The 26290-nt window shown below is 61.1% G+C and overlaps 2 protein-coding genes across 13 annotated transcripts in view; one reads left to right on the forward strand and one right to left on the reverse strand.

The window, feature by feature from the left end:
* The window catches only part of STKLD1 (serine/threonine kinase like domain containing 1), a 24753-nt gene extending 6288 nt beyond the window's left edge, over positions 1–18465 (forward strand). Inside the window, exons 2-17 of one of the 10 annotated variants that reach the window (XR_011483691.1) lie at positions 37–123; positions 3263–3307; positions 4561–4635; positions 5375–5476; positions 7947–8017; positions 8679–8794; positions 10374–10492; positions 10953–11116; positions 11607–11737; positions 12405–12488; positions 13817–13933; positions 14824–14964; positions 15698–15826; positions 16348–16677; positions 17705–18085; positions 18220–18308. Coding sequence is in view for 3 of the 10 variants with exons in the window: in XM_070455663.1 (XP_070311764.1) it covers positions 4460–4635; positions 5375–5476; positions 7947–8017; positions 8679–8794; positions 10374–10492; positions 10953–11116; positions 11607–11737; positions 12405–12488; positions 13817–13933; positions 14824–14964; positions 15698–15826; positions 16348–16677; positions 17705–18021 (1997 nt within the window). In the remaining 7 variants the exon portion in view is untranslated. Of the gene's footprint in view, positions 1–36; positions 124–3262; positions 3308–4459; positions 4636–5374; positions 5477–7946; positions 8018–8678; positions 8795–10373; positions 10493–10952; positions 11117–11606; positions 11738–12404; positions 12489–13816; positions 13934–14823; positions 14965–15697; positions 15827–16347; positions 16678–17704; positions 18121–18219 lie in introns of those variants that run through there. The other 9 variants (XM_070455686.1, XR_011483700.1, XR_011483696.1 and 6 more) reach the window with 9 other exon arrangements.
* Positions 18435–26290, reverse strand: REXO4 (REX4 homolog, 3'-5' exonuclease). 3 transcript variants are annotated; one of them, XM_070455696.1, is made up of 8 exons: positions 25966–26290; positions 23668–24002; positions 22296–22433; positions 21940–22133; positions 21127–21243; positions 20360–20434; positions 19743–19817; positions 18435–19232 (listed from the first exon to the last, which is right to left on the reverse strand). In XM_070455696.1, exons 1-8 carry the CDS (start codon positions 26194–26196, stop codon positions 18991–18993), a joined length of 1407 nt encoding a protein of 468 aa, XP_070311797.1. In that variant the 5' UTR covers positions 26197–26290; the 3' UTR covers positions 18435–18990. The 3 variants fall into 3 exon arrangements, with proteins under 3 accessions (XP_070311797.1, XP_070311807.1, XP_070311803.1); XM_070455706.1 differs by lacking the exon at positions 25966–26290 and adding an exon at positions 24865–25085; XM_070455702.1 differs by having other exon boundaries at positions 19023–19232; positions 21155–21243; positions 25966–26287.

Genomic DNA, 26290 nt, shown 5'->3' on the forward strand with positions numbered 1-26290 from the left:
TGTACGTTTTCCTGAAAGCTTCTCTTTTGCTGGTAGATCTTGGACTGGCTGAGTCCTGGGGCTTTGGGGGTGAACCTGGTGGTAGAGGAGACAAAAACCAAAGCAAAACGCGTGATAAAGCAGGTAAGAGGCCATGCCTGAGGCACTCCAGTGGGGCTAGTGCCCCAAACATACACGGATCTCCTCCCACTTAGAGGAAGGCTTTCTCATGTGACAGTCGGGTTCCTGTCTGCCAGCAGTCGGGGAGGCAGATCCAGGGGTTGCGAGGGGCTGCGGGGGGAGATGTGGGGGTGGTATGAGGCTCCTTGGGGTTCCCTGGAGACTCAGCTCTTCCACCTTGATGGGGAAGGAATGCTCATGATTATTCCACCAGCAACCACAACCATACTCCCCATTTACGTGGACATGGTGCCAGGCATAATTGTTATCTTATTTAACTGCCCACCAACTCAGCAAAGAGGGACCGATGACCCCTCTTTATAGCCAAGGATAAGGAGGCTGGATGGCATCACTGACTCAATGGACATGAGCTTGAGCAAGCTCCGGGAGTTGGAGATGGACAGGGAGGCCTGGCGTGCTGCAGTCCATGGGGTCGCAAAGAGTCAGACACGACTGAGGACTGAACTGAACTGAACTGAAGGAGGCTGGCTGGGGGGTGGGGGCAGGGACTTGCCCAAGGTCACACAAGTTTAAGGGCAGGACACCAACCCTGGGCCCTTCCTCCACCTCCTCAGCAGGGCTGGCACGGCGGGGTGGAGTGCGCACCTGCAGGGGATGTGTAGTGTGCACCTTGGCATGTCCAAGCCCAGGTGGTCCAGAAGAGCAGCGGGTCTAGGCCAGAGCTTCGCTGCTGGCTGCTGCTGGCGCCCCCCGCTCTGCCAGGCCTCCTGTCTCTGCAGCAGTTCCCCTGAGGCAGCCAGGCTGGGAGTCCATACCAGCCTCCTGCTCCTTTGTGGGCTGGCCTCGAGGACTGACGCCCCACCTATCCACTCGGGACAACAAGCGCAAAAATTTTCTTGATTTTTCCCTCTGTATAAGCAACTCTGATAGGGCTTCCCTGGTGACTCAGTGGTAAAGAATCCGCCTTTACAGGAGACTCAAGTTCGATCCCTGGGTTGGGAAGATCCCCTGGAGGAGGAAATGGCTACCCACTCCAGTATTCTTTCCTGGGAAATCCCATGGACAGAGGAGCCTGGTGGGCTCCATGGGGTCCATAGGGTCACAGAGAGTCAGAGACAACTTAGTGACTAAACAACAATAAGGAACTCTGATGAACAATCTTACGGTTAATTTTTTTGAGGATCCATGATCTGCTTGGGATAAATTCCTAGAGGTGGGATTTCCAGTTCAAAAAGAGGTGATAATTTTAAAGCTCTCAGTATGTTTTTGGCCAAAATGACTTAAGCATGAGCCCTGAAGAGAGGAAAGGAATGCACGGTGCACCTGTTTCAGGGGTCTTTACGTGGGTCTGGCAATCACCCACCAACTGCATGTTCATCTGTGATCAGCTGATTACAAGAGTTCTTCATCGGTAAATCTTAGGAGCAGAAGTTCTGGGTGAGGGTCTGGTAAGATGCGGTGATAGTGTGCACCCAGTCTTTGCTATCAAGTATGGCGCAGAGTCAAAGTTCAGGCTGCTCTGCCCACCACCCTCGCTCCCTCTGCACACGTCCCCCAGCGCCCACGTTCGGTGCCGGGCACAGTCCTCCCGAACTGAGTGAGCAGCGAGCCATAAGGCTGGCGTGTACCAGGCTCCCTGGCTCTGGGCGCGACACATTTTTCCCTTCCCGGCTTTCGACATGGTGTGAAAATGGTCAGTGATTCTCTGGGGTTTGTGTCAGGCTGTCCTAAACTTACCCTTGCAGTAGGAGTGAAGATGATCTCACTGCTTAAAGTATTTCTGGATCCATCCCTTAGAACCTCTCCAGGCCCATCTGGTGCTGTGTGGTGGGTCCCGAATGATAGGAGCTTGGCACCCCTGGTGAATAATGGTGGTGGTGGTGGTAATAATGGTGGTGATGATGGTAGTGAATTGTGGTAATGGTGATTTTGATGGTGGTGGTGATTATAGTGGTGGTGATGGCGTTGGTAATGGTGGTGATTATAGTGGTGGTGATGATGACAGTAGTGACTGGGATCTTGATGGTGGTGATGGTGGTGGTTATAGTGGTGGTGATGATGACGGCAGTGACTGGGGTCTTGATGGTGGTGATGGCGGTGGTGATGGCAGTGATTATAGTGGTGATGATGGTAGTGATTGGGATCTTGATGGTGATGATGGTGGTTGTTATAGTGGTGGTGATGATGACAGTAGTGACTGGGGTCTTGATGGTGGTGATGGTGGTGGTTATAGTGGTGGTGATGATGACGGTAGTGACTGGGGTCTTGATGGTGGTGATGGCGGTGGTTATAGTGGTGGTGATGATGAAGGTAGTGACTGGGATCTTGATGGTGGTGGTGATGGTGGTTATAGTGGTGGTGATGATGACGGTAGTGACTGGGGTCTTGATGGTGATGATGGTGGTGGTTATAGTGGTGGTGGTGATGATGGTAGTGACTGGGATCTTGGTGGTGGTGATGCTGGTGGTTATAGTGGTGGTGATGATGACAGTAGTGACTGGGGTCTTGATGGTGGTGATGGTGGTGGTTATAGTGGTGGTGATGATGACGGTAGTGACTGGGGTCTTGATGGTGGTGATGGCGGTGGTTATAGTGGTGGTGATGATGAAGGTAGTGACTGGGATCTTGATGGTGGTGGTGATGGTGGTTATAGTGGTGGTGATGATGACGGTAGTGACTGGGGTCTTGATGGTGGTTATGGTGGTGGTTATAGTGGTGGTGGTGATGATGGTAGTGACTGGGATCTTGGTGGTGGTGATGCTGGTGGTTATAGTGGTGGTGATGATGACAGTAGTGACTGGGGTCTTGATGGTGGTGATGGTGGTGGTTATAGTGGTGGTGATGATGACGGCAGTGACTGGGGTCTTGATGGTGGTGATGGCGGTGGTGATGGCAGTGATTATAGTGGTGATGACGGTAGTGACTGGGGTCTTGATGGTGGTGATGGTGGTGGTTATAGTGGTGGTGGTGATGACAGTAGTGACTGGGGTCTTGATGGTGGTGATGGTGGTGGTTATAGTGGTGGTGGTGATGATGGCAGTGACTGGGGTCTTGGTGGTGGTGGTGGTGATGGCGCTGCTAGTGATCCTGATGGGGGTGTTCACTGCGTCTTGACTGACCGAGCTCTCCTCTGCGCCTCTAGGTGGAGTGCATTGATGAGCATCAGGCCGACGAGGCCCTGGAGGAGGTAACTCTCTGGGGACCACCTCTCCAGAGGACGTGATACAGGACACACAGAGCCTCTTCTGTACCCGCCTGTGGAGTGAAGGGTGGGCTGCTGGGGGCTTGGAGAGTCAGGACCAGCTCTTGGCTGGTGCCGTGGAGCCAGGTGCCCCAGGTCATGAAGGGAGTCTGTGCTCCAAACATTTATTTCTAAATCCAGGTACCGACAACTTAGAATATACGTTCTCAAAGAAGACTACCTTTAAATGTTGGCTAGGTCCCTAGGCTCTTCTACCAATAACCATCGGTCTTTTTCTTCAATTGTGAAAGTATCAGTTACAACAGAAAGTTTGGAAAATAGAGAATTGTTTAACAAAGAAAACATAAACTCTTACATTCCTTAGGTCTGCCAGTGGGCACTGACGGTGACATCCTGATTGATAAGAGCAGAGACAGCTGCGTGTACTGCAGTTTGCTGGGCAAAGGCTCTGAGCTGTTTTCTCTGCCCCTCTTGAATTTTACACGAAACTAAATGTCTCCCCTCCCATCTAATGGCCACCCGTAGCTTTTCTTTCTGGAATCACGAGCTTTTTAGCTTTACCAGCAGCTATTCTGTCCACAGAGTGTCTGAGGCACGCTGATGGACCCAGGCCACATTCATGGAAGAAAGAAGTGGGGGGCCATCCTGTACCCCCCAAGCATCATACTCCCCCCAACTCTCTCCCACATCCTGCTAGGCCACTGCCTTTCACACCCAACCCACCATCATGAGCAGCTGTCCATCAGGCTCCAAGTTGCTAAGGGAGCCACTTCTGCCGCCTAACTGTGTTTGTTTTCAAAGCACTTGGAGCTGAGGGCAGGGGCCTGGGACCTCTAGTGCCCACAGCCAGGAGGCCAGGGGGCCAGGGGGCCCAGGCACAGCAGTGCCCTCCTCCCTTTGGCCACACCCCCTTCTCCAGACATCCCGGACTCTGCTTGTTTCCGACGTGCCAGGGATTCTGCCTGCATCGGCCCACCTGGTCCTCCCGACACCCCACGAGGCAGACACCATGGCTACTGCTCTTTCCAGATGGGGCTGGGCGCCTGAGAGGTGGAGGAGCCTGCCCTCCGTTATACAGCACAGCCAGCACATCCGGAAACAGGACTCACCCTGGGCCATCTGGCTCCTAACCTCCAGGCCGCCCGCCCTCCCGGGACCCCCGCCCCTGCCCTGGACAGAGGAGCATGGCTGAGATGCGGTCTTCCCCACACCACCACCTCCTCTGCCCTTGTCCACAGCTGATGCCGCTGCTGAAGCTTCAGCACGCCCATATCTCCATCTACCAGGAGCTCTTCATCACGTGGAACAGTGAGGTGGGTCAGAGCCTGCCCGCGGACTCAGTGGGCACAGAGGGCCCCCCACCCAGCTGATTGTAACCCCGTGAGCACCAATGGCAGGACCTCTGCGAGGCTCCCCCTGGCTCTGCACCCTCCGGGCCATGCAGGGGCTTCTGGGTGGCATCTCACCTGGGACCCTACAGCCTTTGCGTGGGGCTCATTATCCCACTTTCCAGGAGAAGGCTGGGAGAAACCAGCTGGCAACAACCCAGTGTCTCTCAGGTCTGGGCCTGGCAGCCCCTAAGCCCTGCGCTGGGTCCCAGTGGCCGTCTGACTCCTCGTCTTTCCAGGGACCCCGAGGCCTGCCTGCCAGTCACCCCAGACGGGGTTGAGCTGGGGGCTGCTGGGCCCCGTCAGGCAAGGCCCCTCAGGGAGGAGTGGGTCTCAGCTGAACCCTAAGGGACGAAGGTGCCAGGGCCCCAGGCGCTGTGGCCTGCATGTGCCGCGGCGGACGCACGCACCTTTAAGAAAAGCCCAAGGGGCTTCGTGTAGACAGGGGTAGGGCAGGAGCGGGGAGCCACTCGTGATGGGCCGTGTCCACCCTGGGGGATGGGGGCAGTGCTGCCGTAGCCACCGCCGGTGGTGGCCCGGGGGAGGAAGGTCCTGGAGCAGTGATGGCCCAGGAGGTCCCAGGCGTGGGCTGCCAGGGGCCCGAACTCGGCACCTGGCTAAGGGGTCCAGGTGGGACCCGGCTAAGGGGCTGTGTCCCCAGCAGATCTCCTCTCTGTTCCTCTGCCTGGTGATGGAGTACCACAAGGAAAGCTTCCAGAATGTCATTGAGAAGAACAGGGCGGCAAAGACAGCCATGGACTCTGAGGTAAGACAGACTGTCAGGGATGCCAGGCCTGAGGCCCATCTGGACCGTGGGAGGCCCCACAGCGGGGGGCAGAGGGGCACCGGGGCACCACTGGGGCCCGGGCTCAGTTCTTCTGACGCTTAGGAATGAAGGTATTTGCCTACCGTAACGTGCATAGATCTTTCTGTAGAGTGGGCTGCATTTTGCATGGGCGGACACTCTGTCCCCGCCTCCCGTGAGGTCAGAGTGCTCCTGGTCCTCCAGACACCCCCAGCCAGTGCCCAGGCTCGACTGCCGCCTCCGGAGATCCCCTGCGTGTCCCTGAAGCTCCGGCAGACGGGCTCAGACAGCGTGACGTTTGCCTGTGTCTGGTTTCGCCTGTTCATCCCGGTACTTTGAGATCTGCTCACCTGTGAGTGTGTCAGGGGGCTCACGCCTGACTCACACCAGGTGATGCTTTTGAACTGTGGTGCTGGAGAAGACTTGAGAGTCCCTTGGAGATCAAACCAGTCAATCCTTAAGGAAATCAGTCCTGATTGTTTATTGGAAGGACTGATGCTGAAGCTGACGCTCCAATAAAATCAGTGCTGAATATTTATTGGAAGGACTGATGCTGAAGCTGAAGCTCCAATACTTTGGCCACCTGATGCAAAGAACTGACCTGATGCTGGGAAAGATTGAAGGCAGGAGGAGAAGGGGACGACAGAGGATGAGATGGTTGGATGGCATCACCGACTGGATGGACATGACTTTGAGCAAGCTCCAGGAGCTGGTGATGGACAGGGAGGCCTGGCGTGCTGCAGTCCATGGGGTCGCAGAGAGTCGGACACGACTTTGCGGCTGAACTGAACTGGGTGTGTCAGGAGAGCGTGCCTGTCCACAGCCAGGTGCCGCTCCATTGGATGGCCGCACCTCCGTCACGCACCTGGTCCAGGGCAGTGAGCATTTGGATTGCTTCCAGTTTGGGGCTGTTGTGACCAAGGGCCACCACGAACACTGCGGGGCATGTGTCTGATGGACCGAAACATCCGTTTCCTGGGGGAGTCCCTCGCCGTGGAGCTGCCGGGTCACAGCGTGGCTGCATGCACTGCTGTGGCCAGCGTCCCCCCGGGCTTCCGGGATGGTTAGTCAACTTGGTGCTGACCCTCAAGCGGTGGCCCTCGGGCTGTGCGTCCGGCCGGCGCTGCAGCATGTCAGTCCTCCTCCTGTTAGTGTTTCTTCACATGGCTGCGCCGGGTCTTCATGGCAGCACGCGGGGTCTTCAGTCTTCACTGCGGCACTCGGGATCTTTAGCTGTGGCGTATGGGAGCTCATTCCTGACCAGGGATCAAACCCACACCCCCAGTGCTGGGCGCACAGGGTCCTAACCACAGGACCGCCAGGGACATCCCAGACTTGTTAGTTTTAATTAAACATCACATTTCAGTTCACTGATTTCGAGCATGGTCACGGTGAGCACTTTTTGGCCGTTGGTATCTTCTGTAGTGTCTATTCAGGCCCCTCCCCGTTTAAACGCGAGGTCGTCCGTCTTGTTGATTCACACGAGCTGTGTCTGTGTTCTGGACACGGTGTCCAAACGTCTCCTAGTCTGCGGCTGCCGGCTCACTTTCTCAGTTGTCACGAGCTGCGGCTCATCAGTGTTTCCTCTGGTTGGTGCCTTCTGAGCCTTCGGGGAAGCTGTTCTTGGCCCAGGATTAGGACAATATTTTGCTCTGTCGTCCTCAGACTGGATCTATCTCGCTTTCACATTTAGGCCTGTGACCCACACCACGTGACTTTTGCTCTGAACACACCTCTGTTCTGCGGGCCTCTGGGAACCATCTCCCCGCTGGCGGTGGGTGGGTGGTGGTGCGGTGTTCTGAGGGGCAGCCGGCTCCTCTCCCAAGGTGGGCCTGGAGACAGGCTCAGAGTGGGTTTCAAACTTTCTGTTTGTAGGAGAACCCTGTCAAGCACAGGATGTTCTCAGAACCCCAGTAAGGAAAGCAGAGGCACTCTACTCAGGGGCCTGAGGTCAGTGGGAGGAGGAAGCCCAAGGTCCTGCCCCCTCAGCCCCTCTCCGGCACCCTGGGTGGGGTCTCTCAAGGAACACGGTGTGAAACTCACTGCCCTGGAAACTACATGGATCTTGTTGCTGACACAAACTGCTTCCAGAATGTTCTCAGGGCTCTTTTCATGCTAATGACCTGGGCAGGGAAGTCCCAAGTGAGAGCTGAACACTCAGCATCTCTGGTACTCTCGAGGGGTGGGGTGCAGGTAGAGCTGGAACCCAGGGCCTTGCAACTGACAAGGTCTTGCTGTCCTGAGGGCCCCCAAGCAGCCTGCAGCAGAAGTTCCCGCACTGGCTCTGAGCTGCCGGCCACTGGCTTCAGGCTCATCTGGACCCACGGGGGGGGAATGGGCCTGACCCCATGGGCTACACTGAGCGGCCCCGAGCTGCCTGTGAAGGGCAGGCGCCTTCTGGCCCCCCATCCTGGCGTCTCTTCCTCCCCAGTGGCTGCAGAACATGCTGGGCCAGGTGCTGGACGCGCTGGATTACCTGCACCACTTGGACATCATCCACAGGTTAGCGGGTGGCCAGGCCCCTCCTGGGGGTGGCGCCTCCCAGGGCAGCGTCTGCGGCGGAGGGGGGGGGGGCGGGGGGCAGGCCCACGGGAAGGAGGGGCAGCTGGACGAGGGTGGGCCCTGCTCCTCCAGGAGCACCTCCCAGACTCAGAGGGAGTGCCACCCCCTCCACGACCCTCCCCAGGCACACCCCGGGTGGGAGGTTCTAAAGTGCAAGGAAAGAAGCAGACAGCAGCATCCGTGGCCTCTGGGCATGCCCAGGCCGAGCTGCTGACCCTGGGCGTTGCAGAAGCAGTGCAGCTGCATGCCGTAGAGCCACCGTCGGAAGGAGAGAAAACCGTGTGAACTGACGTAGAAAGGGAACGCTCGCGATCCTGCTAAGGTCACTGATGGGACGCCAGGCCCCAAACGAGCTGGAAGGCTGTCAGTGGAGGGACCGCAGGCCGATCGCCAGGTTCCCTGCTTGTAGTTGCTTCGTTTTCCCTGTTTGAAGTGACAGTGTACTTAGCTTACAGGAAGCGGTATTTTTAAAGTGGTCCCAATAGGGCATTTACTGAGGCGGGGGGAGAAGGGATGGGGGCCCTAGGTGTGACCGGAATGGAGGGTCCGCAGAAGTGGCCCTGCCGGGCAGCGGGTGGAAGAGCACGCCTCTCGGTTGCAGGAACCTCAAGCCCTCCAACATTGCCCTCGTCAGCAACGACCACTGCAAACTGCAGGATCTGAGCTCCAACACGCTCATGACCGACAAGGCCAAGTGGAACGTCCGGGCGGAGGAAGGTGGCTGGGAGCAGCAGGGCCATTCCCTCAAGGGGGGGGTCCAAGGGCAGGGGCCACTCTAGAAGCTGAAACAAGGCAACAGCAACCTCTCTTTGCTCAGAAGGGCCCCAGAGACCGCCCCCCACCCCAGGCTTCTGTGGACTCCACAGAGACCCCCTTGCCTGGCTGTAACCGAGCGGGGTACAACCAAGGGGGGGGGGGGCACATGCAGGGTCCCGAAGATACTCAGAAAATGCTCACCTTCATGGAGGGGGCAGGGAGGTCTCCACAGGAAGGAAGCGGAGGGAGGCGCGGGGGGAGGGCTGGTGGGCGCTGGGCACTAGCTTGGCTGCGTTTCCTGATTTCTATGTGGCTGTGCGGGTCTTCTCCGCTGCACCGGCTTTCTCCAGTTCCGGGCAGCGGGGGCTGCTCTCCAGTCGCGGCGTGCTGGCCTCGCACTGCGGGGGCTTCTGGTTGCAGGGCGCAGGCTCTAGGCACACGGGCTTCAGTAGCTTGGCCTGCGGGCCCTGGAGCGTGCAGGCTGCGTGAGCTGCGACTCGCAGGCTCCAGAACTCGGGCTCTGCAGTGGTGGTGCCCGGGCTCGGTCGCTCCACAGCCTGTGGGGTCTTCCCAGACCAGAAACTGAACCGGTATCCCCAGCAATGCAGGCTAGTTCTCATCCACTGCACCACCAGGGAAGCCCCTCGGGCTGGATTTCTTTACTGAGCCTCAGAATAACCCAGGAGATGGTAGAGGTGAGGAGTCAGAGAGACGTTTCCATCCTCTGAAAAGACCACAGGGCAAAGGGAGCTGGGCTCCAAGCCTAACAGCCACCAGGGCGGTGAGAGGAGAGGGCGGCTCTCCCCGAGACACGGCAGAGCCCTGGGCGGGCAGGCACTGGTGGCATGCTGCCCTTCTGGAAGGCTGAACAAATGGGTGGTAGATGGACATGACATGCAGACAGATGGACAGGTGGATGGACGGACGGGTTGACAGATGAGTGGGTCGGGGAGTGGGTGGGTAGATGGACATGCAGACAGGTGGACAGATGGATGGATGGATGGATGGGTTGACAGATGAGTGGGTGAACAATCCAGGTGGATGAATGGTGGGCAGGTGTGTGAATGGGCGGGTCTGCTGGCGGCATAGATGGCAGGGGTTCTTGGAGCCACCCCTGTCTGGGCAGTGGGGGGTCCAGAAAGGGAGGGGTGCCTGAGGCGGGTCCGGCTCTGAGAGCTGGACAGGGATCCTGCTCTTCTGGCTCCCCGTTTGGGCTGCAAGTTGAGAAACTGGGGCAGGGCACCTAGAGCTTTGCCTCGAGGTCCGGACACGTAGAGGCAAGATGCTGAACGGGCACGTGGGTCTCAGCCTTCCTGGAAATGCCCCGTCTGCCTGTTCCCGCAGCCACTGTGAGACTCAGGGGTGCACACAGCTGGCCTGGTGGGCCCCAGCCTCGCAGGCCAGGATCTTACTAACCCGGGGCCTCAGACAGCATGTCTCTCCCTCCTCCGAGGAGAGTGACCAAGGGCCCATTTTCAAGTTGCTTGCTTCCCCGGGGAGCCCAGGACTCATACATGCCCCGCCTCATTCCTGCCAACAGACCCCTTCCAGAAGTCCTGGATGGCCCCTGAAGCCCTCAGCTTCTCCTTCAGCCAGAAATCCGACATCTGGTCCCTGGGCTGCATCATCTTGGACATGGCCAGCTGCTCCTTCCTGGACGTGAGGGCCTCCCACCTGCCCCCGCCCCTCAGCCCCCAGGAGCGCACCTTGGCCCTGAGAGGGGCACACACCCCCCATGGCATCCTCCTGCCATGGGTGTGCCCCATGTGAAGCCCCCTGCACTCCGCCCCGCTGGGCCCTTGTGTGGGGGCGATGCTGGTAACATGCCAACCCGCCCCCCACGGCAGCCCCTCGGGGACAAGATCCACCGAGCTCAAGTGCGCTGACCGGCCCGCCGTGGGGTCCCGGCCGTGGTGGGGGGTTGTCCCCAACTCCCTCTGGCCAGTGAGATGGCCACGGGCTTTTCTCCAAACCTGCATTTCTTCTTTGGACCAGAACTCCGGGGCACAGGTAGCCTCCATGCCTTCCTGACAGCGGTGGCCATCTCAGCTCCCTCTGCCTGGGGTCAGGCCTCCTCCTTCCCGCTGGGAGAGTACACAGCAGCCCTCTCTCCTCCTAGACGCTGGAGGCCATGCACCTGCGGAAGAACATCCGGAGCTCCCCCGACAGCCTGAGAGTTGTCCTGAGGACCATGGAGAAGAGGAAGGTCCCCGACGCGGAAACCTTCCAGTCCCTCTTGCCTCTGATGCTTCAGGCCGACCCAGCGGAGCGAGTCACCATCAGGTGAGCTCAGGCTCCGGGGTCCCATCTCGCTCTGGCTGTCACCATCTTCCCCTCTTAGTCTCTCAGCGGCCACTTGGGGTTTCAATGCTACAAAGCGCTTCATCCGCGGACAGTGGCTCCTCCAAGCTGGGCTGTCCCAAACTGTGGCCACGTCTCTTGAGTCCTGGACCGACAGGGGCATGGCCCCAGGCCCAGGAGCATGTTTGAATTCTAAGGTATTTTAAAGTCAGAAGGACAAAATGATCCATCCTGCGTTCTGAATGTTCACCTTTATTTCAACATAACCTGGAACTGTGGGGGTTTTTTTTGGTCTACATTATAGACGGAGGTGTCCACGCGGGTGCAAGTGCAGGGTCCTTCCTGGACAGGACGAGCTGGGGCACCCGCTGTGAGAGGTGCTTGCAAAGTGAGCGCCCACAGAAGGTGGGGGTCCCGCAGCTGCCAGCGAGCGGGGTGCGGGCGCAGGCGGCGGTTCTCTGCTCCTCCCCAGGGACGTGATTCACTTCACCTTCGTGCGCAGCAACTTCCGATCCTCCAGCATCGCCCTGGTGCTACAACGGCAGGCGGTGCCCGAGTTCATCATCGACTTGCTGCTCGACAGCAACGTGGCCAGCACCTTCGGTGACGACGGGGGCCCCAGAGGCCGGCGCGGGGGGGCCCCGTGGCCTCTTTATAAAGCTGGGGTTCCCCGGGACTGCTCCTCCCATGCGGCCGGTGGGCTTGCCCCTCGTCCCTCCCGAGCGTGGCCCTGCTCAATAGACCCCTCCGCCTGCTCTGGCCGGGGCCACGCCTCTGCTCTCGGGTGGACGGTGGGTCTGCAGGTCACCTTCAGTTCAGGCCTGGCTCTGCCCTCCCACCCCCTGCCTCTGGTATGGGTGGGCCATTCACTCCCTCCTCCCCTTCAGTGGCCCCCCGCCTGGGCTACGATAAGGGACTCCCTCCCACCCACCTACCCCCAGTGGACCACCTGTGCCTCCCTTTCTGGGGAAGGGGCACCCCCTGGGTCCTAGCTGCCCAGGCTCCCCGTCTCGTGGTTATGGGCTTTGGAGGCGGACAGCTGGGTCCAGTTGAAGCCCATCGCCCGCTGACTGAGTGGCCTGGAGGGAGTCGCCCGAGTTGAACCTCCTGGGTGGGCGCTGAGGCTGACCCTGGACTTTGGCTCGGTGGCTCCGCCCAGGAGGTGGGGATAAGGGCGTGGCCCCACGCCTGGTCACATGTGTCTGTGTGGTGGGGGGCTCACAGATGGGCCTTGAGCCGAGGCCTCCCCGCGCTGCCCTGTCCCCTGCAGAGGTCATGCAGAACTTCTCCAGCCGCCCGGAAGTCCAGCACAGGGCCCTGAAGAGGCTCCTGAGGATGACTGAAGACCAGCTGGGTAGAGCTCCCACGCCCCCATCCCGTCCCAGCTCCACCCCGCCCCTGCGGAGCCCCGCCCCCTCCAGCGCGCCTCGCTGGACGCCCCTGCCATCTGGCCCATCAGCATCCGAGGCTTCACCACATGCTGGGAGCAGGAGCCTGGACTTCTCTTACTGAGCCGAGGGTGGTGGGTGGCTCGGGGTCAGAACCATCTCCTGTGGCCTCTTTCCGCCTGCTTTTCATGGACACTACACAGACACCCCGCCTCTCCACCGTCCCTCTGGTCAGGCATCTGAGTGGCTGCTGATTTCCCGGTATCATAACCGAGGTCACACAGACCACCTCAGGGCGTTTGTGCGCTCTGTCCGTTTCTGCACAGTAAGACCCCAGATGTGCAGGCCTGAGTACTTCATGTTTTCACAGACGCTGCTCACTGCCTGCATAGATGTACCAACCTACCCACCTCTCAAGAGTGCATCTCCATCGATTATTAATATTAATAATACCATTAATTCTGCCAAAACATGGTTTTGGAAGATGTCTGCACTCAACCTGTCTCACCAGCCTGAATATCACATTCACGCACTCATCCACCCACCATCCATCCACCGTCCATTTGTCTATCATCCATCCAGCCAGCCACCATCCGTCCCCTCCATCCATTGTCCATTATCCCCCTCCATCCACCCACTGTCCATCCTTCTATAGCAGGCTGTCCCAGTGGCCGGGCTGCAGATATCATGGAGGCCAAGCCCCAGCCGGTCCTGAGGCCGCGGGGACCTCTCCTCGGTCGTTCCCCTTCCCTCCTCCCTCCCCGCGACCCCACCGAGCTGGGCGGTGGCCAGGAGAGCCCATGGGCAGGGAGAGTCTGCTCCCGGGGAAGGGGAGGGCAGGGCTGGGTCCCTTCTGAAGGGACCCTCAGCCTCCCAGGCGCCAGCACCTCTGACCTTGTCATTCTCACCACAAGGACACAGGCTAGGAGAGGGGACGGCAGTGGGAAGGGGCACAGCTGGGCCTGGACCCTGCTGCCACAGCCTGCTCCCCCCACCCCCGTGCTCGGCACAGGTCCCCGGGCGCTGAGCCGGCAGCCTAAGGCACTGCAGACGTCCCCTCTGAGGGCAGCCACGGCCAAGGGCGCTGGCGCTCTGGAGTCACACCACCTGGGTTCTCATCTACAAGGTCAGCCTTGTAGAGCTGCTGGGATAGGAAGCCAGCTACAGCATATCTGACAGGTGGTGCTCGGTCACCCAGGGCCCACACGCGATGCCCCCGACTCCCAGCGGGTTCTGGTCCCTGGTCTGGCCCACACCCCTCCCCTCACCTGCTCCTGTTCCCCCCCACCCCCAGGTCTACCGTGGCCGGCGGAGCTGGTGGAGGTGTTGCTCACCACCATGAAGCAGCACCAGAGGATACTGGACATACAGCTGTGTGCCTGCGCCCTGCTGCTGCGCACCCTGGGCCAAGGTGGGGCTCCCTCCGCCCCCCACACCCACCCTGGGCCCAGTTGGGCTCTCCCTGGCCGCCACACCCCCCATGGGCCAAGGTGGGCTCCCCCCGCCCCACCCACCCACCCTGAGCCAAGGTGGGCTCCCCCTGCCCCCCCAAACCCACCCTGGGCCAAAGTGGGCTCCCCCTGCCCCCCAAACCCACCCTGGGCCAAAGTGGGCTCCCCCAGCCCCACCCACCCACCCTGGGCCTGGGTGGGCTCCCCCCACCCCCCACCCCCACCCTGGGCCCGGGTTGGCTCCCTCCCCCCAACCAGGTCTGCGCTTGGCGTCCAACCCTCTGGGCGTGCTGCCACCCAACCCCACCCCAGGATGGCACAGCGTGGCCAGGAGACTGGGGCAGCACCCGGGGCCTGCCTGTGACCTGCTCTGGGGCCCTGGGCCGGCTCCTCCCTGCTCTGGCTGGTCTCCAGGCAAGAGAGGAGGAGCTGGATGGGGTGGAGGGGCTCTGTGGTGTGGCCACCCCGCCCCCCCCAGGCAGGCTGGGCGGGGTCCTAGGTGTGGGTGTCCAGGGGGTCAGCTGAGGGGGCAGTGAGAGAGGCTGGTGCCGACAGTCTGGGCTCCTCCTGGAGTCTTTAAAGAAAGCTTTAAATACCTGGCTTTTAAACTGGAAGTATTTCATTACTACTCTGAACTTTACTATTTAGGTTGAATTCCCACATAATGCTTTGCATGTCCACTCCGTGATAAATATCTACCCTGGCAGGGCCCCCAGCCCCTCGGTCCTTGACTTGGTCACACAAGCACTTGTGGGGACCCGCTCTGCACCCCGCCCTCAGCATCCTCCCCACAACCACGGAGCCCTGCCTCCAGCCCGGGGTAAACCCTGCTCTCCTGTGGCCCACGCAGCGCTGGCCCAGGACCCGGCGGCCACAGTAGCGAATGCCAGCACCATCATCCCTGTGCTGCTGAGCGTCCTGCAGAGCCACCCCGCGGAGGAGCAGCTCCTGGTTGTGGTCTACAGCCTGCTCACCATCGTGGCCAGCCAAGGTGGGTGCCACTCTCGGGCACTGGGCACATGGCGGGGGGGGGCACCCAGCCCCTCCACGGGGGCACAGACATTGCTTCCGGCTGCCCCACGCCCACGTGCGTCCCTCTGCCCATGGACACGGGCCCTACCAGGCAGCGGCACCGCCATGGGCTTCAGGTTCCTGCCCTTGCTGCCCCTCCGGCCCCTCCGCCTCACCTCACAATGGCCACCTGCGAGTCCTGGCCGAGGGGTGGCGTGCGGGAGAGGGTCACCCCCCAGGGCCTTACCCGAGTTGACTCCTGTCCAACCACTCACCTCTGCAATAGAAAGCTGGGGCCCCAGAGAGCCCAGGACCCTCACCTGGAGCCTGCCCGCACTAACCAGCCCACCACAGTCCACTGACCCCACGGCAGAGAGTGGAAAGGGCTGCCAGGCGTCCTCACGCTGGGACGACAGGTCTAAGTCAGGGCCACTTGGCCACGTCTGCTCACCACCCGAGCGAAAGCACCTTGGAAGAGAGGCCCCGAGGCTGGTCCGAGCCCAGTAATGGGACGCCAGCTGCTGGAACGGTGGCCCAGGGTTGGTCCAACAGTACCCATTTGTTTCCGAGTCCCACGCTGGGCGCGAGGCTGGCCCAGAGCAGGCTATGCGTTGAGATCATCGTGCCCGAGGTCAGGAGAGAAGGGAGGGGCCCTCAGGGAAGGCCTCTTGGGGAGGGGCTCCCCGCGGCCTCACTTCCCGGCCCACCCACAGGACTGGCCACAGACGAGCTGCAGAGGGCCGGGCTGTTCGAGGACATCCTGCAGCACCTGGACGGCGTCCCCAGGAACAGGGACATCTGCATCCACGGCCTGAGCCTGCTCTGGGCCCTGCTGGTGGGCAGTGAGTGAGCCACCCCCCCACCCCGCTGCCCCCTGACCACCCGAGCTGGGAGAAGGGGCAGACCCCGACCCTGGGCCCCCACCCGCCCACCCGGGAGGCCCTCTGCTCGGCCATCAGGGGCCACCCTGGTCTCACACACTGGCTCTAGCACCGGGCGACCTCTCTCTGACTTTTGATTCAGAAATGGGGACCCCCGCCAGCTGAATGGCTCCCTCTCCAGGTCCCAGCCCTCCAGCACCTGGACAGTCATTTTCCCAAGGAGAAGAGATCTCCCAGCCTTGGAGGCCCTGAGCACAGCTGGGTGCAAGATGCCCCAAGCCTCCCCTTGGGGTCCGATGCCTGTCCAGACTTGCTCGGCAGGCTGGAGTCAGCCCTCCCATCTCCCCACCTCGGACGGCAGGCCTCGAACCCCGCAGCTCTTGCTGTCCCCGTGGCAGGCGGGGGCGGGGGCCACACACACAGCAGGTACTTCTCCCCACGCCGGGACACAGGCGACCCCTCCTCACTTCGTCCCGTTGCAGCTGTCATCGTGAACAAGGCCCCCTTGGAGAGAGCCCCGGCTCTTGTCGCTGAGGTGCTGGCCACCTTCCCCAAGGATGCAGAGATGGCTGAAGCTGGCTGTTCGGTTCTGTGGCTGCTGTCCTTGCTGGGTGAGCAGCTGGGGGCCGAGGGCCGGAGGGCTGGCCAGGCCTCTGGACACAGGCGTGCCGGCCCCTCCCCAGGCTGCATCCAGGAGCAGGAGTGTGCGGAGGTGGCGGACCTCCTCTTGCAGAGCGTGCAGCTGTACCAGGACCGAGTCCTGCTGCTGAACAACGCCTACCGCGGGCTGGCCAGCCTCGCCAAGGTGTCCGGTGAGCCTGGGCTCAACGGGGCTGCTGCTCAGAGGTGGGGGGTGGGCTTCCCAGCGAAGCCTGCTGATGGCCCACAGACCGAAACCCATGCACACTCGCAAAGCAGGGAAACACCCAGTCCCAGCATGCAGGCGTCCTCTGCACCCACGCTGACCCTGTGTCGTGACCACCTCTCCTGCCCAACACGCTTGGTGTGAGCAGAGGTGCTCCTCCAGGTGCGGCTCTGAAATCAGCAGAGCTGACAAGCCTGAACCCCACCTGTCACTCAGCCCCTGGCCAGGCTCTGCGCCCGACCCGGGGCCACAGCCCTCTAGAGACTCTTGGGGCCTGGAGTCAGGCCAAGGCTGCCCGCTGCATCAGGGTGGTTCAGCCTGTGAGGTCCAGGCCCCTGGGGTGCACAGGCTAGACGGGGTGACCCTCACTCCTGGAGAAGCTCTGGAGTGGGGCAGGGTCTTCCCTTTCTGATGGAGACAACCTAGGCTGCAGGCCTGCCCCCACTCCCTCTGGGATCCCGTCAAACTGGGAGGAGACAGGGCCTGGAGCCCTGAGAGCAAAAGGCTCGAGGCTCAGCACACAGGAGCTGGGTCGTCAGAACCCAGTGAGCCAGACGCGAGTCAGAGTCCTGGGGAGAGCCTTGGCTTTGCTGCCTTCGAGGATCTATCGATGCCTTGGGGTGTCCGCCTCCCTCAGAACTCCAGGGGACCTGATGACCACATGGCATCAGGAGCTGGGTCTAACCTGCCTTGACAGGCCTCCTCGCGTGGGGGCACACTCCCTCCTCCATCCTGGGAGACGGCAGGGGTGGAGAGACCGGTGCCCTCTGCCGAAGAACACCCCAGAGGTGCAGAGTGGTCAAGGCCTGACTGCTGAAGTCCCCGAGGCCACCGTGGTGTCCTCAGCTGGCCGACGCTTGCTGCCCACAGCGCTCTGGGCTCTCAACAACCCCAAAAACTCAGCATGGCTGTCCTCCATCTGCTGGAGGACCCTCAGGCCCACCTATCAGGGAATGACCCCTACCTTCCCTCAGAGCTGGCAGCCCTGCAGGTGGTGATGCCCAGGGAGAGCGGCAGCGGCCTGGACCTCATCCTGGAGACGTACCAGCTGCACCGCGACGACCCGGAGGTGGTGGAGAGCATGTGCCTGCTGCTGGCCCACCTGGCCGCGTACAGTGAGGGCCCCGGCTCGTGGCCGTCTGGTGGGGGGGGGGGGGGAGGGCAGGAACACGCTGGGCCAAGCACGGAGCTCCTGAGTCCCAGGGATCTCACTGAGCCCCGAAGGGTGGGGGCCTGGGCCTGTCGAGCCGGCCTCAGGACCCCCTCTGCCCGCAGAGGAGATCCTGTCTGAGCTGGCATCCAGCGGCATCCAGCCCCTGGTTGCGGAGATCCACGGACGCTTCACCTCCAGCCTGGTGAGTGCTGGTGGGCCCTCCCTGCCTCAGCACACGGCCCCGCCGGGGCTGCAGGACACCCCACGGGGCAGGGGCGGTGCCCTCGGCGCACGCCCAGAGACTGTCCACAGCAGCCGACCGCCGCCTTCTTGCAGGAGCTCGTTTCTTACGCAGCCAGCGTGCTCCGCAGACTGGAGGCGGCCGCCCAGTCCAGCTCTGAGGGTGGCCGGTAGGCACCACCCTGGCCTCCTCTCCTCCTCGACCTGTACCTGACGGGGCGCCCAGTGCCACAGGCGTCTCCTGGGGGAGCGGGGTCAGAAGAGGTGGGACCCAGCCGTCCTCTCAGGCACGGGCCTCCACAAGGTGCAGCTCAAGTAAAAACATGCGTTTATGTCACACAACCTTCGTGGTGGCTTCAGACTTTTCCCACGGCTGGCAGGGGCTCAGCACAGCCTGGGGCGCTGCATGCTCCCCTCAGCGATCCCGCACCCCGGGCCGGGCGGAGCGCTGCAGGCGCCTGAGCTCACATGTCCGTCTGGGTCGGGGGGCACCCACCTCCGGGAAAACCGCACTGGGCAGCCCGAGCCCCCCTGCCTGCTGCGGGCTCTAACCTGGCATTTAAATATAGCAGGTATGCACAGGTGGGGTGAGCGGAACCCCAGCCTCAGGAGATCCCTCCAAGTGTCCGGGTGGCAGAGAAAACCCCTTAACGAGGCTGCGCTGGGGCAACCGTGTGGTCCATGCCCAAGTCCGCGGAGTCCCTTTCTTTCCGTTGCCACGGCAGTGAGGGGAAAGGCCCCCCTCAGACAGGTGACAAAGACCCGGCAGACAAGCGGGTGCTTAGCACCCTGGCCCGGGGAGCCCCAGGGACAGCCGCCCGGCCCCTTGTGCAGGAGAGGCTCGGACGCCACAACCAGACAAGACGCTCAGCTCAGCGGCATGCACGCTACGCGCCACTGTTTCTGAAAACCGCCCGCGGCTCTAGGAGCTCCATCCGTCGTCTGGCGTGGTCGCAGCTCCCGCAGGCGCAAGGGTGGCTCGGGGCGGGGTCCTGCTAGGTGTCCTGGCTGCCGGCCTCGGGGGCGGGGGGCCGCCTGTCCCCGGAGAGGCTCTCCCAGTCCCTCTTCACCAGGACATACAGCCTCATTGCCGCCTGTGCGTCCTGGACCTGGGGGATGTGGGGCGTCACCACGGCCATCCTGCCGGTGACTGGTGCGGCCACCTGCCCCCCCCACCCCCCATCCCGCAGCTCCTGAGTCCTGCTGCCAGACGTGGGGTGACAATGACCACAGATGAAAGCAGGGGTCCAGGGACGCAGCCCCCACTCGGGCAGGGGGGAAGGACCCCACAGACGGGGAGGGACAGGCGTGCTGGCTCACGAGGGGCCCTGGACGCCACACGACTTGGAAGGCAGATGGGAGGGGCGCGGGCCCTGACTGACGCCCAGAGGGCCAGGCTCTTCGGGCCCAGAGCCTCACCCTCAGCCCTTGGGGGCCTGCGATCTAGATGGGCCTTTCTCTCCAACTACAGCGCACCAGGAGCATCTGGTGTGAAGTGCGTGTGCCAACATCGGGTGACACTGCGCCTTGCCCACGAGCTCAGCACGGCCCCCAACCCGGAGGCCCATCACCCGTCACCCACCCGGCATCTGGAGGCCTGTCACCCAGGATGCACTTACGGAACAGTGCTCCGCCTGCTGCACCTGAATCCCCAGGATTCTCTCTGCAAGCAGCTTCAGAGATGGCCGTCCGCTCTGCCAGGGAGAGGGGAGCACGTCATCACATTTGGGTGGGGTCTGGGCAGGGGGGTGGCCCACCGAGGACCCAGGAGGGACTGTGCATCATTGGCACCGGGGGCCTCTGCCTCTGGAACACACATGTGCCTTCCGACCCACAGCTGGGGGTGTGATCAGAGGAGAGTGGACTCACTGACCTCAGCAGCACGAACTTTGGGTTGGCCAAGTCTTTTTTCTCTAAGGTTACTTTTCCTTTCTAAACGTCTAATTCTCCTTGTGACTCTCGTTTATTTTTTCACTGTTTTTTTTTTTTTGGCTGAACCATGCAGCATGCAGGATCTCAGTTTCCTGACCAGGGACTGAACCTGGACCCCCAGCAATGGAAGCGCCACGTCCCAACCACTGGACAAGTAGGAAAGTCCCTCCTCTTAGTTTTAAAGGTTAAAAGGGAAAACCAAACCAAACCAAACCTAAACACCTTTAACCAGGAAGCCAGCCTCCAGGGACCAGAACCCATGACCAGGTGAACCAGGCTTTCAGAGCCACATGGTCTCAGGTACCTTCACTTGGGTCCTGAAAGGCTTGTACTTCTGAGTGTCCCGGATCTTCCTCTTCGGGTGGCCCAGAAACAGTGCCTGGAGGAGGAAGGTGTGACAGGCGTTTTGGTGTTTGTCTGCAGAAAGGTGCCCCTTTCTCAGAATCCCACACCTCACACACACAGACAGGACGAGGCACTGATGCGAGCCTGAGCTCCCGGGGGCGACTGTCGCGGGACAGGGGATGCTCAGCAGAGAGAACGCACGGACGGAGACACAGCCTTAAAGGTGGGGAAAGTAGAGACTCAGTCACCAAGGAACCCGTGACCGTTTGTCCTGTATTTGAGTTTGTCTCACATACACACACGGTGTCAGGGATGAAACGGGTCCCCCCGCAACCTTGAGACAGGCCCAGGAGAGGGTGAAGAGCAAGTCTGCTCAGGTTACCAGGGCGGGGAGGGCGCAGGGGCTGAAGGGGGAGCCTGAGCCCTGGGGCCTCCGAGCTGAGAGCACTTGCTGCCCCAAGCTTCCCATCCCAACGAGTGGGCCACTGCGGGCCCGCGGCAGAGACCTGCTGTGCACAGGCCGAGCCCCACCCTCGGGGGCAGGAAGGGACCCTGGGAGCTGGCCTGCCGCCCACCGTGCTGGCTGTCAGAGGCCAGCCTCTGAGACGGGGGCTGCCTGGGGTCTCGAGGGAACAGGGATCAGGGTGCCCCTGCCCGGGTAGGGGCTCTGCCCTGAGGAGCGGGGGCTGTCCCTGGGCGGGGCGGCAGCGTCGTCCTGGCTCTCACTGCGCACGGCGTAGGCACAGGCCAACACCTTGAGGTCGTTGTGCAGCGCATGTCCGACCAGAATCCGGCCCTTGAGCAGGTCCGCGACTTCCCTCTGAACAACTTCAAACTCTTCTCCTGGACCAACACACAGAAGGGGTTTCAGTGCTGTGCTGAGAGCGAGCGCTCCTGCCCTGTCAGACCTGGGGTCCTGGGTGGGTCAGGCTCTCAGAAGGGGGCGCCAACCCTGCTTGTGCCCTGGGGCTGCCCACCCGGCCCAGGCAGCACTGGCAGAGCCTGCGGCCGAGGAGCGGCCGGGCGGCCTCGTGGGCCGTCCTCGAGGACCCAAGAGGCGTGGATGGCAGAGACCACACGCCCAGAGGAGGTGGGGGGGCTGCTGCCTCAAGCTCCTGTCCTCAGGATCCCTCCAGGCCAGATCTCAGGTCCCCTGAGCACAGCTCGTCCAAGGGCAGACTCTACAGACCAGCCCCCTGGGTGTGTCCCAAGATGGGACACCTCCGGCTCACCACTGCCCACCCCCCCAACGCTGCGGCCGCAGGGAAGCTGAGGGAAACTGCGAGAACCCGCCCTGGCCAGGCCAGGCCTCCCGCTGCTCGCCCCCCTTCACGGGAGCCCCTGCCGCCTGACCCACCTCCCCAGGCCCATCTGCACCTCCCAGCGGCCTTCTTCCTCCGACGCCCGCTCCATCCCTGCTGCCCAGTGACACTGCAGTTCGGGAACGCTGGCCCGGCTGCAGGTCAGGTGACCGAGAGGCAGCCAGGCCAACACAAAGCCCGCCAGGCTCCCGGGGACGTGCCCGGCTCAGCCACCCACCCTGCGCCAGGTCCGCAGGCTGGACCCCGCTGACCGCGGTCCTGTAGTCGGTCACTGGCTGGGTTGGCTTCACGTGCTTGTCGTACACGCACCTCCCGTGCTGGTTCACCAGGGACACGCGGGCCACGATGCTCTCCTCCCCCTTGGGGCCCACGCCCACCATCTCGCAGTCCATGGCTAAGGCTTTAGTCAGCCTGGGGGGGAACCAAGGCTCCAGGTTAACCCCGCGGGACCTGGGATCCAGCTCCGCCACTCAGCAACATGCCGAGGACCGGACTCAGCCAGACACCGAGGCGCCTGCCCTGAAGACCCCGCCGGCCCCCCAAGGCTGAGCACGCCCCATGGGGCCTGCGTACCCGCCGAAGGCCCGCTCCTTCACCAGCGTGACACTGCTCTCGCTCTGACCCAGCTGCTTCCTCGCTATGCTGGCTGCCTCCGGGCCAATGGCCGCTTCGATGTCTGCTGGATCAACATCGTCAAACCAGATGTCGTCTCTAAAAGACAGGGGAGGACGGGCTGGGCACAGTGGCAGGTGTGGCCCGCTCGAGGGCGCTCAGGCCCACGTGCCTGGCCGCCGGCCACAGTGATCACCTTCAACGTCTGATTAAAAATACACTCTACAGCTAGAATTTTGGAACCACAGAGAAACACAAAGAACAGGAAACAGAAATACACCTCTACCCTACTCAGGTGTAACGGCTGCCAACATTTTCTTCTCAATGACAAAACAAACAGCTACCAGGCATTTGGGAACCACGGATGAACACGCTGCCAGGAGAACGGAGACTCACGACACCCCTTGGTGCCCGCGGCGTCCCCATGCCGAGCCCGCAGACAGGGACGCCCAGGCTGGGATGCATAGCCGCTGAGTCCTCTCCTCCGAGATGCACTGGCCGACCGGAAGGCCCTCTGGCCTCTGCCCCAACAGGCTCTGCCCTCGCGGGACTGATCCCGACCACACGGCAGGAATCACGGAAACAACTTCAGTGCGTTGTCCGTCCCCTCCCCTCGGCTGCCCCTTCTCGATGGAGGGCCCAGCGGGGACCGCTCTTTCCTAAGAGGGTGCCTGGCACTGGGACATACGGCAGGCCCTCAAACGCTGCTTCCCGAAACCTTCAGCCACTGCGTCCTCAACCCCCGGTGACATGCAGCCAGGCGGACTGCCCAGCCACCCCCTGGGCAGCACCCCCAGCCACTGAGAGGCAGCTGCTGACTGGGCTCCTGGGTGGGCGACACCCAGGCTTTGCTGAGTAAGTGCCTGGCACCGGGGCGGCACGGGAGAATTACAGACCCAGCGCAGGTGACCACGCTGCGGCTCAGGGCGCCTCAGGAACCTGCCCCAAACCACCCAACTGGCAAGACACGGGCATCGGTTTTGAACTCAAGTTTTTCTGGCTTTGGTGTTCATTCATTCCACACGTCTTTCCTGGGGGCCCATGAGGTGCCAAGCCCTGTTCCGGGCCCTGGAAATACAGCAGCTATGGGACAGCGTCAGCCTCCGCTACGCCTACCTTCTAGGGGAATAGACTTACCCTAGGTTAATTCTAAATTACCTGAATTACCCACAAAGAAACCCACAGCCCCAAGGAAGGTGACAGAGGGGCCCCCAGCCTCAGCCTCCTTAGGGAGAGAGGCCTCAGTCGCCGTGACTGGGGAGGAGGCTGAGTCCAGCTTAGGCACAGGGTGGCCGGGGAGGCCGCGTCCATCACCACGTCGCGCGGTACGTACTCGGTGGGCGGGGCTGGAGGCAGTGGGGCAGTAGGCTCCCCAGCTTTCCGCTTCTTCTGCTTGATGCCGCCTTGCTGCGGAGACACGTCAGCACCGGTCCTCTTCCTGGCCCCTTTCTCCTCGGGCTGCACCGCTGCCTTCCTGCTCGTCAGCAAACCCGAGGGCCCGGAGGCCCCTTTGGCCTCGGGGTCTGTGTTTTCCATCCCCATCGCCTCTCTCTTTGCTTTATCTGAAATCCAGTTTCTGTTCTGTTGGACCCGCTGGGGCTGCTTTTTGGAATCCGTTTGAGAGGGAAGTAGAGGCTCTTGTGGGGTCTGTGATCTTTGTTTCAGCAGCTAAGAGAACCCAAAACAAAATACATAACATTGTAATTTAGAAATCACACACTGAAGGCTGAAAAAAAAGCGTGTATGTGTCTAAAAGCAACTTGTTCCCACATTCACAGTTATTTTAGCGTTAACTGCTTCAGAGTTGGCACACGGGGGCCACTTCCTCGGTCAGATTTCTTGGTTTGCTCCTGCTGTGAGGGTCTCAGGAAGAGACAGCCATGCCCCTGCTCCCCTCCAGGGAGGGCTGAGGTCTCCCAGCCCTGCGCCGTCAGTTAAGACCCTGCTATGTGGCAACCAGCTGAGCGAGGAGGCGGTTCCTACCCACCTGTTCCCGTAATGTTTAAAGAACAGGAGAACTGCCTTTCTTGTACAAATTAGAGGAAACGTGGAGTTTTTTCCCACAATAAATATCCATCCCTCTGCTCGCTTCTTTTTGCTTTACTTTCTTGTGAGAAAGAGGAGAGTCACAGCTAAGCATGTCCGAGATCCCTGGGCCTGCCCGAGGGAATTCCACGGTCTGTGTGTCAGGATGGGAGAATGATCTGGACTCCCCCCTTAAGGCGCAGGTTAACAGTCTCAGAAGCCCTTCTCTGCTGTCCCCCGCACCCACTCTGAGGTTCCGGGAGAGCTCTCAGGAGCGGCTGCAGAGACACGGTGAGGCTCAGCAGCAGCAAACAGCGCCAACGCCCGCCCAGCCCTGTGCAACCGCGGCCCAGGAGCCGGCTGTGTGACCCTGGGCCCCGTCCCTTGACCCCTCCCAGTCTCCTCGTCCAGAAAGCAGCAGAAACAGCAGCAGCCAAGTTCGGCAGAGGCGGAGACAATTTACAAGCGAAGCACAGCCGACAAACAGCACTCAGGAGATACTGACCGGTAAGTAAACTGCAAGTAAGTCTTGGCCCACTGATGGCCCAGAAAGGCAAGGAAGTATAACGTGACATTACAAGCAGGGAGTTGGTGGGGGATTGGGGTGTGGGGTCTGACTCCTGGTTCTGCTGACCTGGCTGCAACCTACTTAACCTTTCAGACCCATTTCCTCATCTGTAAAATGCAGATGATAAAAGATCTGAGTTGTTCTCAGGTTAAATATGAACACATACAGCTCATCTCGTCCAACAGTGTCTGAAGCACATTTGAAGTGCTCAGTGATCAGCGGCAGTGGTCACGGATTAAGGGCCCAGTGTTACCAGAATTTCATGGCAAATAGATGGGGTAATAGTGGAAACAGTGACAGACTATTTTTTGGAGCTCCAAAATCACTGAAGATGGTGACTGCAGACACAAAATTAAAAGACACTTACTCCTTGGAAGGAAAGATATGACAAACCTAGATAGCATATTAAACAGTAGAGATGTTACTTTGCCTACAAATGTCCATATGGTCAAGCTATGGTTTTTCCAGTATATGTGGATGTGAGAGTTGAACCACAAAGAAAGCTGAGCGCTGAAAAATGGATGCTTCTGAACTATGGTGTTGGAGAAGACTCTTGAGAGTCCCTTGGACTGCAAGGAGATCCAACCAGTCCATCCTAAAGGAGATCAGTCCTGGGTGTTCATTGGAAGGACTGATGCTGAAGCTGAAGCTCCAATACTCTGGCTACCTCATGCGAAGACTTGAGTCGTTGAAAAAGACCCTGATGCTGGGAGGGATTGAAGGCAGGAGGAGAAGGGGACGAAAGTGGATGAGATAGTTGGATGGCATCACCCATTGGATGGACATGAGTTTGAGTGAACTCTGGGAGTTGGTGACAGACAGGGAGGCCCGGTGTCCACGGGGTCGCGAAGAGTCGGGCACGACTGAGCGACTGAACTGAACTGTCAGCAGGACCCTGTGCATAGAGCCTCTGCTGTTCCGCACCCCACGCACTCCGGCCCCTGCGAGCGGCTCTGCTCCCCGCGTCCACTCCAGCCCGCGCCCCCCGGGACCCATACACTGTCCCCCTCTCCGCCCGCAGGGCCCTCGCGGCCTTGCCTCCTGCAACGCCTTCCAGTTTGGGGAAAAGTCCTCCGGAGCCTTTGGGGGTCGCACCGCGACCACTCCGGGGTCGTCCCCCAGCGTCCCGCCGGCTTCTCGCGCTTTGTTCCTCCAGACTCTCTTCTTCCGCCTTGGCTTCCTGACGGGCCCGGCTTCAGGTGCTGGGGCACGCGGGGCACCCGGGGCACGCGGGGCGCGCGCGGCGGCCGGCCGCCGCGCCTTCACCATCCCGGCCCCCGAGCCTGGTTCTGCCCGCCTGGACCCCGGAAGCCGCCCGGCACGCGTCCCCCTCACGTGGGCGCCGGTTTCCAGGAAGTGCTGG

The sequence above is a fragment of the Odocoileus virginianus genome, chromosome 2, assembly GCF_023699985.2.
Source record: "Odocoileus virginianus isolate 20LAN1187 ecotype Illinois chromosome 2, Ovbor_1.2, whole genome shotgun sequence".
NCBI classification, from domain to species: Eukaryota; Metazoa; Chordata; class Mammalia; order Artiodactyla; family Cervidae; genus Odocoileus; species Odocoileus virginianus.

Bases quoted from the DNA above. Each gene is read 5' to 3' on its own strand.
- REXO4 (XM_070455696.1), bottom strand. From the start codon at position 26,196: ATGGTGAAGGCGCGGCGGCCGGCCGCCGCGCGCGCCCCGCGTGCCCCG. The intron at 24,003-25,965 runs GCAAGGCCGCGA...GGGTTCTCTTAG, and splicing joins ACTGGAAGGCGTTGCAGGAG to CTGCTGAAACAAAGATCACA. The intron at 19,818-20,359 runs GTACCTGAGACC...TCTCCCTGGCAG, and splicing joins CTTTCAGGACCCAAGTGAAG to AGCGGACGGCCATCTCTGAA.